The 13,711-nt window shown below is 35.0% G+C and overlaps 1 protein-coding gene across 4 annotated transcripts in view; it reads left to right on the top strand.

Moving 5' to 3' along the window:
* THEMIS (thymocyte selection associated) overlaps positions 1-13,711 on the top strand; it is a 211,569-nt gene that overhangs the window by 52,088 nt on the left and 145,770 nt on the right. For all 4 annotated transcript variants that reach the window (XM_030803433.1, XM_003255692.3, XM_003255690.3 and 1 more), the window contains one exon: positions 11,362-11,520. In XM_030803433.1, coding sequence (XP_030659293.1) covers positions 11,362-11,520 — 159 coding nt within the window. Of the gene's footprint in view, positions 1-11,361; positions 11,521-13,711 lie in introns of those variants that run through there.

The following is a 13,711-nucleotide window of genomic DNA, read 5'->3' as shown; positions in this document are numbered from 1 at the left end:
CTTTAGAATTTATTTATTTTAAAATTTCTCAGTGACCCTTTTGAGCATGAAGTTTTAAAATATTTGTCATTCTTCAAAGTAAATGATAATGAAATTCTATCTGTTTTGGACTTGATCTGCTAAGAAAAGCATTCAAAGAGAAAATTTGACTGCAAAAATAAACTATTAAGCAGCATAACTATACAATGATGTTCGTCAGTATTTGTTTTAGAATTTTTAGTTATTGAATAAAACTATAGACACTATATGTAGCTAGCTTATAGTGAATAGTGCACTTTATAAATGAATATGATAAAATTTAATGTATTTTAAGAACAAACTAAATCATTAATCTATCTTTATTCTTTCAATTAAAGACTTCAATAAATCAAAAAACGAAGGAAGAAAAAGCAAAGCTAAAAAAGATATAAGGAAGAAAATCTAAAGTATAAATCAAGTACAATATTTTACAAATATAAGGAGTGTGAGTTACAACACTGCATTTACACTCAAATGTAAATATTGGAGATTTTCCTTATATTATCAATGCATTTCTGGGACTCCAGGATTCCATTCTGTTACAAACGACTAAACTTATTGAAAAGAACATTCAAATGCTGTGCAACTAATATGAGACTGATACAATTTTTTCACTTAAGTAAAAACCTCACTGCCAAATACACATGCAATGAATGTGCAGATGATTTTTAGCTCATTAAGTGAGGGAATCATTGAGGTGTTAAATCCAGTTCAAACACACATACATACACACAAGCATAAGTAAAATCAGAAATGCCAGAATGAATTACACTATAGTCAAACCTGATTATCAACCTCAAACATGTAATGTTAGTGTATCTTTTCTACAAGGCATAGATCAATTACATATCTACTGTAAAAAATCATTTTATTACAGTGGAAAATAATTGTTTATATTACTATGGATAATAGTAATTTACATTTCTATTAATTTTCTACAAGGCAGTATGAGATGTATACCTCTGTAGAATCAGATAATTCCCAAAAGTTCTGCTAGACAATATCTAGCTCTCCACTGAGAGGATATGTAGTAATCTTTTTTGTACTTTTCAAGTCTTGGACAACTTTTTTCCTGACAAGCTTTAACAAAGTCTTGAAACATGATATTTAGTAAAGGGTTAACTCAGCAGGCTTTGGGTGTTCAAGCTTTATGTACATTCCAAAGAAAGGACTGCTCTTACTGGCTCCTTAGAGATACCTTATAAAACCTTGGATCACCCTGCCGGATGAGTGTTTTGTATACTTTGGACCTTTGGCCACTCTAATATCTGTTAGCATGGATAGCTCATGCTAACAAGGTGATTTTTGGTGGATATCTGTTTTTTTAGTTTTGTTTGTTTTGTTTTTCACCTGAGGTCCTTGGCCACACTGTATGAGTTTGATCTCTGAGGGGGTGCTGCATATTTAGCAGTTAAGGTCAGTTGTGTTTGCACTCCATGCCTTTGTGATCAACCTCCAGTAAAATCCCAGGACCCCAAGGCTCAGGTAAACTTTCCTTATTAGCAACAGTTTGTACATGTTGTCACTCATGATTGCTGGGAGAATGATGCTCTGTCCATGTGACTCCACTGGGAGAGGACAATTGGAAACCTGTGCCTGGTTTCTCTTGGGCTCTGCCTTGTGCACCTTTTTCATTGGCTCATTTTAATCTGTATTCTTTCTCTGAGTAAACTGTAACCATGGGTATAACAGCTTTTCTGACTTCTATGAGTCCTAATCAATCATTAACCTGAGGGTGGATATGCGGACCTTTGATACATATGGATAAACATAATTTTGCTGGACGTTCAGGTAAGTGTTGATGGAGGCCTTCAACAAACAGAACTGAGAGGCTGAGACACTGATCTTGTATCTTCAAGTTGATTTAGTTTTGTTAGGATGGTCATTTTTCATAATCTGCAGTGACTGCTTCCTGAATCTGATCACAGGGGATGCTGAGTAGGCTATTTATAGAAATCTCTGGACTTCTGCACATGATGTCTTCAAATCAGGCCCAACTCATCTTCTCCAAGATGCCTCTCTATTGAACTCACCTCTCTGCTTCCCTGGCACTCTCCCAGAAGATAGTCTAAGGTTCTTTTATTCCCTTTCAAACTAACTGCAAAGCATAAATTCTATGACCTTCCTCAAGACCTGGCTTTTACTTCTCTCAATAAGAAACAGCTCTTGTAAATCAAAAGCTTTGATTTTAAAACTTTTTTTTCTGATCTGGCACAGAGTAGATTTTGGAAGTAAAACGTAGTATTCTTTATTTTTTCTCTTTGTACTAAAAAAAGTCCCAATTTTTTTCAGCAGGGTGGTAAATTCCTTTATGTCATGCACTGTGCCCCCTTGGTCTATAATCTACTATAGATCATCTTTCATTATTCAACTCTTATATTCATGTGAAAAGATTTTGACAATTGTGGAAAATATTGTTCAATTTTAGTAAAGCCTATCTTGTCAAGACAATTATCTCCCTAAGTATTCAAAATGTCTTTGAGTCTCAGAGCTAAACAATGACTAAAACTTCCTTTCTTCCCTGGGGAAATAATCCTTACGTCTTGGCTTTAATGGTAGAAAGGACACAGGGGAAGAATCCAGCTATTGATGAGATATTATTTCCCTACATTTGCTGCTCAGATTTAAGACATTTGTACTTTTTCTACTGTAGGTATTACTTTGACCACTGGTTGGCAAAGACAAATGTTGATAGCATGAAATGGCTGGTTATTCCTCACACAAAGATTTTTAGTTTTCTGGCAGGAAACTTTCTTTAGACATCTCTGACAGCTACTATTTAGTCTTTCCTGGAACACTTAAATACACATGTTTTTGAGAAGCAGGATTCCATGTTCCACAACTCCAAGGATGCCATGTAAGTTATGGTTCAAGTAGTTTTATAATGGGCAACCTATGCAGTAAGCAGTGGCCCTGAATATACTCCAATTGTTTGACAGCTTTGTTTGTTAGAAAGAACAGCTGTCTTCAAATATGTTAAGGCTTCTACAGAGAAGAGTTAAAATAATTGTTTTCTGTACAATTTCAAAGGCTAAAAAACTGTTCTAGTGTGTATATCCCAGATAAGCACAGATAAAGGTTAATAAAATGAAGAAATTTTTAACAGTAAGAGCTGCTCAAAAGTAAAGCAGATCACCTTAAAGTAAATGGAATTCCATCACTGAAGATGTTCAAATAAAATTTGGACACCTGCTTGCTACAGATACTGTATGGGGACTCAGTTATCATAATACATTAATAGGATAAAAGAGTATTTAGATTTTCCTGTCTGAGATGCAATGATTCGAGAGATCATTAAAGTTTCTAGCACTTAGAGATGTAAGTGAAATTTAAACTCATTCTACAACTGCCACTGGGTTATATACAATTGTGATTACTATCAAGTTAGAGTTTTATGCCTCGATTCAGACAGCTGACTTGGAATAAATGATTGAATGAGGGGTTCTGGTTCTGTATTCTTCTGCCAGATTTCATTTGACTAAGCCTTTGGGAGTAAATTAGCCCAATTTGAGGATTAAAATCTTTAAAAATATTAGCCAAGGAGGCTTAAAGAAAGCAAGGTAAGTCATAGTGAAAGACTGGGCTGGACATAATCAATACCTGGCATGCCATTTTCAACTGATGGATAGTCACCTAGAACTTGATGTTGAGGATTATTAGGTCATATCTGGATTCAATTCAAAATATACCTTGGATGATTGGTGATGAGAGGGACAAATGGTAGAATATACTGCACATATTTGCTGTCTCTCTCATGGAGACTACTTGGCATGTTATTTAGGTAGAATGCATAGAATTCATCTCCTGGGGCTGGGTGGGGTGGCTGACACCTGTAATCCCAGCACTTTGGGAGGCCGAGGTGGGTGGATCACTTGAAGTCAGAAGTTCAAGACTAGTCTGGCCAACAAGGTGAAACCCTATCTCTACTAAAAATACAAAAATTATCTGGGCGTGGTGGTGAGTGCCTGTAATCCCACCTACTTGGCAGGGTGAAGTAGGAGAATCACTTGAATATAGGAGGTGGAGGTTGCAATGAGCTGAGATTGCACCACTGCACTTCAGCCTGGGCAACAGAGAAAAAAAAAAATTACTTCCTAGGAGATTTCACCTGCTTATGGCTTTGGAACTGAGCTGTGTAGGTCCAGCAACTCCAAGCATCCATGGTCAATTAGGATCAGCATTAACTCATACAACTCAGAAGAATATAAGGTAGAAATCAGAATGCCAGTACAATAACTTGCAATTATAATTATTACTGTCAAGTTGATTAAAATTCCTGTGTCTTTTAGCTAGGGCACTCAGGCTGCTGTGTCATTGAGATAGATGAGTTAATAATACTGATTAAGACTTTGTGTATTAGGTTATAACTTTCCTTTTTCAGGATGTTTAAATTTTACCCTAACTTTCTAACTCCTTGAGACTACATCCTCGTTCCCTGCCTTGACTGTGGTCATATGTTTGCACTTAATTCCTTCTGGAAGTGCTTCCAAAACTATCTGTGGTGAAGAGTTAATTTATTTTCCTTTTCTGATCCATCATGAATTAGTGCTTTGATAAAATACAATAAAAATGAGTTATAAAAATAAAATTAAAAATGCACAATATAAGCACAATTTCAATGAATGACCTCCAAAATTTTATTAAAAATTTTAAGCCTTTACTCTCAATTTCCTTTATTTCTTTCTCTCTTTCTTTCTTTCTTTCTCTCTTTCTTTCTTTCTTTCTCTCTTTTTTCTTTTTATTCTTTTTCTTTTTTTTTTTTTTTTTTGAGATGGAGTCTTACTGTGTCCCCCAGGCTGGAGTGCAGTGGTACAATCTCAGCTCACTGCAACCTTCACCTCCTGGGTTCAAGTGATTCTCCTGCCTCAGCCTCCCCAGGTAGCTGGTATTACAGGCACCCACCACCATGCCCGGCTCATTTTTGTATTTTTAGTAGAGACGGGTTTCACTATGTTGACCAGGCTGGTCTTGAACCCCTAAACTCAGGTGATCCACCTACCTCGGCCTCCCAAAGTGCTGGGCTTACAGGCGTGAGCCACTGTGCCCAGTCTTTACTCTCAATTTCTAAACTATAATTCACAAGCAGAATAGCTAATGGAGTGTTTAATTAATGCTAACAAAGTTAGGGAAATAGATAATAGCATGAAGCTTTATTTTGTATGTATTGTGGAAACACACTATAATCCATTAGGGTCTCTGTGTAATCAATGCAATCAGTACATTTGTATTCATTAAATGAAAATAGAGAACAAGTTTATGATTTTAAATGGCTCTAGATGTCTATATTAAATTTATTTAACATTTAAGATATAAAATGTAGGCAGATGTTGATGTGTATAAAATGTGCTTGAAACCAAGTCCTTCCTAAAACAATAAGCCAACTCCCAATGCAACATTGTTTATACATGAAATTATGATATTATTTATGTCATTTTGAGGGTTAAAATTTGGGTGAAATATGGGAAATATTTGATCAATAATAGTATCAGAAGATGCACAAGCACTGATTTGTTCCACAATCATAGAGAAATGTTTTGTGGATACACAGGAGGGATATTTATTTCATACATGCACCCTCAAATCCCTTTGCTCTGATAATGTTTACTCAATGAACCACAATGATGACTTCTATCATGACAACCACTTGTAAGCCCTCTTAGTACAATTTTATTTAATCTGTTAAATTAATAAATTTACCATTAAACAAACACGTTTTTAGCTAATGCATGAAACAGTGGTTTATTCTTCTATCACTGAAACTTAGTCACTTGAATTTCTTGCACATCACTCAGGGTGATTGAAATGTGCTTTTCTGGGTTTTGGCCCTAGTACTTATTTAATCTGATTTTATTTATTTATTTATTTATTTTTGGCTCTCAGGCCCCAGCATTTTCAATCTGTAGGAACTTTTATTGCTTCCCCATGTTCAGATATTTTAAGTAAGACTCACCAACATTTCCTAGAGTCTTTTGCATATTTCAGTCTTTAGGCTTGACTTCCTGGATAATACTTAAACCCCCAATTCACAAGAAAAATCCTATATTCTTAGAGGTTAGAGAGATTTTACCTTAGTTCTTAGCACAGCCATAACTTTTCTTATTATGTAATCGCAATGTTTTGCCTTCTTAATACTGATATTTTGGGGATGAGAGAGTCTCTATGGCCTGGAAAGATCATTTCCTAGCATTTCTCTGATGTGCCTCTTAGTGCTGTATCTAGTGTCCAACTGGGAGAATCCACCCTTAGTAAAGCTGAAAGCTTGCTTTTTCATGTCTACTTATATGTGCCCTGCATTAAAATATCATGCTCACTTATTTTTAGGCACATTCTTCATAGAGTGGGAATGACATTGTCTCTGCCTTACAGGAAATGTAGACCATCTCTTTATGGAAGACTGGCCATATAAATGTCTATTGCAACCATGGCCTCTTTTGAACTTCATTCCTGTGGTTGCCTATCTAGAGGTTCATTTGGAAAATTGAATTTATCACTATAATGGTCTCAATGCCACATCAACTGCCATGTCTAGGTACACAATTGCCGATAAAATAGTTTTACACTTAAACATTTCCTCTAGAGGGATGCTCCTTCTTGATAATTTGTGCTATCCTGAAGCAAAAAATAATCACGCCTATTTATAATGAGCAAAGATGCATCTCCACTGGCAACCCCAGTGGATATGGTTCTATCAGACACTATCAGCCATACTTTGCAGATATAATTTCCTAACTTATAAAAATATATCTCAGATGATCACATGAGCTCACTCTTTATGCAAATTTAACAAGTAGAGATTCATATTATAGAACTACTACCCTCATTACTCCTTGTCTAGAGAATTCACAACGTGGCCAGCTTGTATATACTTCACTTTTGTATTTGATATTAAACATACCAAATAAAGACATAACCCATGCAAAAACCTTTGACTTGACCATGCTTTAAACTGCTTATGTAGAAGGACCACTATTATATTCACAACAATTAATTGTCATTTTACAATGAAACAAAATTATAACAACATTCACTAATCATCTAATAAGTGATAAAAAACTGTTTTACTAGCTGTGGGGGAGGTATACATATAGTTAAGATAATGTCTCTTCTCTAGGAAAGCATAATAAATTCCAAAATATACATAACACTCCAATGGAAGCAGTGATAATAATCACATAAGGCTATAATGGAGATACACATGAAGTGCTATCAGAGCATAGAGGAGAGAATTAATTCTTACTTAGGTGTAGGGATCAAGGAAGGCTTTGAAGAAAATGATGAATATGGGCTGAAGCTTTGGAATTGGTTGGACTTTGACAAGTTGATAAGGATGTAAAGGGATGGGTGGCCTGGTATAGTGTCAGGGGATGGGAGGGCAGGCAGTAATGGAGGGAGAGTGCATTCGAGTAAAGGGGAGAAACATCCAATGTAGTTTCCTCTTTGCTGATTGTCACACGTTTTTAACTTTGTAGGGAAGATGGAAGAAAATCTATTGAACCAATTGTTTTGGCTGTTCTGATGTGATCACAGTATTGCTTATATGGATTGTCAAACAAGGGATGAGCTCATAAAAGGATATTAATGTGTCGTTTTTATTGAGCAAAGTAGCATTACAGAAAAGGTGATTTCAAAGGCACATGGCTCTTTCATTACAGCCTTCAGGGGCAATGTTTGATCACTGAAAACAGGCTGCTTTGTTCCAGCTTTCTCTGATGTTTGGCATTATCCTGAATACATATGCTTTGACTTGGATAGAATCAGTCTGTAAAGATTTAATAGATTTGAGATTTGCATATTCAAAATACATGTTTTATGGTTAAAATGAAATGAAAACCATTTTAATATGCATGTCTATATATACACAGATACATTTCAGACACATATCTCAGCAATTTTTTTAAAAGCAATTACACATATTATGTGTTTGTTTTGAGATAATGAAAGTTGGCTATTTTTAAAATTCACCATTTTAACTTATCAAGAAGGAAAAACGTATTTTAAGACACATTATATTGGTGATAACAAAATACAAGAAGATTTCCAGTTTTAGCGACTTGAGCTTTGCTGTATGTCCCTGTTACCTATCATAGACATAACTTTCTAGTGCTAGATGTCGCTGAACACTTTCTTTATTAAAAATGAGTTAACAGCTTTCTTGGTTGAAGAAAATTGGAAGTCACAAAATATTAAAGAGAAATTATAAAAGATTAGCATTTACATGATATTCTTTTCCTTATGTGACTGAAAGAAGTGAGCTTTTTTCTTCCAAAAGGAAAAACTTGCTTGGAAAAAGACCTGAAGAGTCAAAAGCTTTTCTTGTGGTGACCAAGACTCATGAAATTTGTTTTTATAGAATTCTCTGGCTTCTATTCCATGTGAATTGATATGAAATCTCACACAAATTTGTCTTTTTATTTTGAATTCCAGTTGAATCTTTAAAAGAAAGATGACATTCCAACTCAGCATATTTGATATACATTACATTTACAATTAGATAACCATTGCACTGAAATTAAGCCCGACAGACTTCAGCTGAAATGGGCCAGGTTAAATTATGTTCCATTTAATGTGACAAAGAAAAATTTTACTATTTGCTTCTTTACTTAAAATCCTTCCCTTTCCCTCTCTCCACTTATAACATCCTCTAACTCAATGATGCCCAGTACTTTCTCTGCTTAACACATTCTCCCCTCTCTGTTAGTTTTGCAACAATTTCAAAACAGAGACTATATTGTTATCCACTTGTTGCCTAGGCCAATGTTTGCAAACCTTAATGTACTTATAAATCATCTAGGGATCTTGTTAAAAACACAGGTTCTGATTCAGCAGGTGTGGGGTCTAAGATTCTAACAAGCTCTCAGGTGATGTGCTGGACCAAGGTTTGTATGGCAAACACAGTACAAATGACCTGTCCTTAGATGTGTTTTTGGACCATGATAACTTGAAATGTAGATTCTCTGACTTTGAGGTTGCTTCATACTTTAAATTGCTTTTTTATTTATTGATAATAAATCAATAATGAATGCTCTGAACCATCTGGACTCCCTCTACTTCTCTAGTTTCTGTTTTTACCACTTCCTCTTTCTTACATACATTTTAGACATAACAAAGTACTTGAAGTTTCCAGAATGTATCAGGCTCTTTCACATCTCAGTGCCTTTTCAAATACTATTTTCTCTGCCTGTCCTGGTGTCCTGTGACTCTTCCTTTAAAACTCAAATCTGCTGTCATCTCCTCCAGGAATCCTTCTCTAATCTCTTTTTCATGTAATTGCATAATTAAATGCCTTCAGTATACTCCCACAATGCCCTGTATTTCCTTTATTACACCTTTCTCATAATCTGTTGCAATTATCTGCTTAATTTTTCTTTCTCTTCAAGACAATGCTTCTGGGGGGAAGGAATAATGCATTTTGTCTCTGGTTCCTATTGCCAATCACCAACATGGTAGGTTTTTTTTTTTTAATCAAAGTTTGCTGAATGAATGAAGAGGGGAAGTTGATGTGTTGTAGTCATACAAGAATGTAATGCAATATTTCTTCTCATGAAGTTTAAAATTGAACTGGGAGTCGTACAAACTAAAACTCATAAAAAATTAAGTACAGGGTGAGATAATACTAAAGATACAAAATGTTAGTATGTGATTAATTGCCAAATGAGGATCATAGCAAATAACCATTCAGAGTCAACTGGAGGAAAAATGTCACTGTGGATTTATTAGTATTTTTAATACCTCAATTTGTTCCACAAAGGACTTGAGCCTGCTGATAACACTATGCATTAAAATTAATGAAAATATGAGCACATATGTAGTTAAGGGAATAGTATGAGACAAGGAGAGGGTTATGGAAATATGTACCAGAAGCTTGAGGAATGGATAGACTATCCTTAAGACGTATTCCTTAGACGTATTCTTCTTGTCTGCAAAAATGCTTCTTGCTCAGATATGGACAGCAATGTGGGTGTGCTGGATTTTTATACCCACTCTGCCTGGGAAGCTGACTTCTGTGGGAACATTAGCAGCTCGCTTGTCCTCTGGCTTCTGGCAGAATTTGGCTAATGGGATGCCTATGGAGAAGAGTGAGGTCAGGACATTTATTTTCTTTGGTTGCCTAGAACTGGCTGTGCCTCTTTTTAAACATGGCCCCTATGATAAACCTCCTGAAATTATTCTAATTTGAGTGTGCCCTGTCACCTATTGGGACTCTGATACGACCTCAGTTGTTGTTTAGAGCTAGATTGGATGCCAGGCTTAATAACTTTTCTGACAAACATTAATGCCATAAAAATATTCTAGATGCATGCTATATATCAGGAACAATTCTATGAGGAGGTGGTTCAATACAGAAAAATTCAGAAAACAAACAAGCAAATCTATAACTCTGTGCTCATATACTTTACATTTAGTATGGCAAAGGCAACGTAAACCATCTTGGAGGTCAGGAAAAATTGATATATATAAAAGCTCACAGCGCTATAATGTTTATTTATATCAGCCTTAAGTTTAGTGTTGAATTGTAAAGCAATAATATGCCGGAGATATAGTTTTTGGGTTGTTTCCTTTTCACTGGGGGTAGATTATCCAGAATTTTTGCCTCTGCTCTTGCCTGTTGCTCATCTTCTGGTTATTTTACTCCTCACTGTCCTTCCATCAGGGAATATAAAAGGAAAATAAGTGAACGAAAACTTAGCTGTAGCATCTATGATAAAAGGTTTGTCAAGAAGAGACTGAAATCCTGACTAAAATGAAGCTTTTCAGTTTATCTGGGTTGGTCTGCCCCCTATCGCCACAAAGATATTCAGAATTGTTTCTAGCTTGTCAAAAACCAAGAGATAAAAACGGGCAAAAAGATTTACTTTCATGCTAATGAAGAGAACCAGATCTAATAAATAAATATGATCCTCTTAATATGAAGCCCTGGTGTGCAGACCCTCTTTTTCATGCCCAATTGTATGACAACCTTGTTTGCAGTCATTGTTTAGATCATTGTTGCATCATATAAGCTTAATTTTGTGACCCAGCAAAAACAGATCATAAATCTCAGTAGTGGAAGATACGTTTGTAGTTTGACCATGGTAAGATGAGCTAAGGGTGCTGAAGAAATCATAAATTCAATTTACAAAAATAAAGAAAATAAGATTTATTTATACTTGGCCCAGTGGATAAAGTGAAAATCTAATATTTTTCTGGTCTATGCTGTACATTTTTCCAAGCTTGATTAAATTCCTGTTTAGCAGGTAGCTAAGAGAGGAACTGAATTAAAACACTTTATATTAAGCTTTTGAGTCTACTTTGTTCTTACTGTTTTCTTTTTAAAAAGCTGTTTTAACTTTTCTTTCCTTTTAGGCTCTATTTATGAAATGTTTGGAAATGAATGCTGTTTTTCAACAGGAGAAGTGATTAAAATTACTGGTCTCAAAATTAAGAAGATCATAGCTGAAATTTGTGAGCAGATTGAAGGTTGTGAGTCTCTACAGCCATTTGAACTGCCTATGAATTTTCCAGGTACAGCGCATTGCAACCACTTATCATTTCTACAACTATATTGTTAATAATATGTATATATACACAACCAAAAACAAGAAAAAAATGGTCTTTTTTTCACTCTAGGATAATGGGGGGGAAAAATCCAGAATTGTTATAGTTTGATCATTTTAAGAACGAATGGAAGGCAACTATTTTCTCCTTTTTTAAAGTGAAAGATATTTATCTTGTACTTAAGAATTAATCTTTTTGGTTAACAAACATTTAGTGAAGTTCCAACTATATACACACCACCAGTGTGCTAAATAATGAGAACCAAGAAATCAAAGATATAATTTCATAAATTCTGTAGAACTAAGTAACATCATTTAAGCCTATCTACTCTCTTTGCTATTCCTACTGTCATTACTCTAGCTCCTTGGATCACCGTTGACCTTGCCTGTCTAATATTACTGAAAAGTCGGCCTGGTCTTTTTTATCTAATTGACTCTACTCAGCCCTCCAAAACTAGCTCAAATATCATGTCATCTAGAAGACTTTTGCTGACCTTCTAACCTAATCTAGATTTCTCTTTTATGTTCCCATAGTATCTTGGGCCTCATAGCATACACCTCATTGGATAGTCATTGATGACTTTCTCGTTTGCCATATTTTTTACACTAGGGGTTGGCAAACTTTTTCTATAAAAAGCCAAATAGTAAATCTTTTAGGCTTTGTGGCCAGAGGGTCTCTGTCACACCTATTTCTCTATGCTATTTATGTGGTAGCACGAAAGCAGCTCTGGATAATACATAAACCAATGAGCATGGCTATGGCTCAATAAAACTTTATTTACAAAAACAGGTGACAAAAACAGGTGACTCATCAACTGTAGTTTGCTGACCTCTGCTCTAGACTAAAACTCCTGGACATGAAATATGAACATGTGACTTTGTATTTCTGATACCAAGCACAATTTCTGGCACGGAGTGTGTGCTCAATAATTGTTAACTGAATGAATGAATGAATGACTAGTGGAAGAGAAAAATCTCATAAATCTTTACAATATAATGTGTTTCATGGTTTGATGGAAGTATACTTGTGTTCTTTGTGGGGCTTGAAAAGGAATATCAGACTATAGTTGGTTGTGTTTCAGAAGAGGGATTCTGCAGCCATTGTACTTGAATCCCAACTCTGCCACTTCTTAGCTGGATAACTTTGACAAGTTATCCTCCTTTCATGTAAAATGGGAATAATGATACTATCTATCTCCTAGTGTTATTGGGAGGGCTACGTATTGAAATATATTTAGTGTTTAGAATGGTGCATGGCATATAGCAAGGTGCATTAAAAAGTGTCAGCTTTTATTACCATTATTAAGATATTATTACCATCATTGGAGGAGTCAGGAAAAGCTCTTTAGGGAATGTTTTAATTGAGCTGAAGTTGGAAGAATGAAAAGATGTTAGCTATATTGAAGTGAGGATTTTTTCAAGTGCTCTAGTATCCAGTCCCCTTTCAAATGAAACTTTACACATTGTTCAATTCTATTTCTTTCTTACTCGTCTTTTATAACAATGATTCTCAAATTTGGCTGCATATTAGAATCACCTAGGGAGCTTTAAAAAGTTCTGATGTTCAGGCCACTTACATGAGATATTCTGATTTGTTTGCTCTGTGGCAAAGTCCGGTCCTCAAGGTTTCTTAAAGCTCCCAGCATGATACTAATGAGCAGCCAGTGTTGAGAACCATTACTTTATAAGATGCCTCTCTTAAGTACTCTAATTAGATGTAACAATTCCGTTTTTAAATCACTATAGTTTTTTGTGCCTTAATCATTGTATTTATCACATTTTGCATGTAATTGAGGTTATTTGTGTACTTGTCTGACTACCACCATCTGTCTAATAGATCACAAGGTTGCTGAGGGCAGAATCTGAATCTTATTTATTACAATAATCCCCATGGTATTTAGAAAAAGATGCACATAATAAATATTTAGTAAGTTAAAATGACTAGAATCTTTTGGTAGTAGGAATTTTTCTTATTAGAATAGTGAAAACACTTAGTTTTTGGCTAACAGTTTAATTTGAGGAGTTGCTATTTAGAATATTCTTTTGAACTCCCAATTGGCATGATAATCTTGCATCTATTAAGTAACAATTTGAAAATGATGTTTATAAAACAGATTTATTGTAAAGAACAGAGTGAAAATGGAAAGGTAAAGTGATTG

This window comes from Nomascus leucogenys, chromosome 3 (assembly GCF_006542625.1).
Source record: "Nomascus leucogenys isolate Asia chromosome 3, Asia_NLE_v1, whole genome shotgun sequence".
In the NCBI taxonomy this organism is placed as follows: Eukaryota; Metazoa; Chordata; class Mammalia; order Primates; family Hylobatidae; genus Nomascus; species Nomascus leucogenys.
Note: the sequence above shows the minus strand (reverse complement) of the source record. Positions and strands in the feature narration are given on the sequence as shown.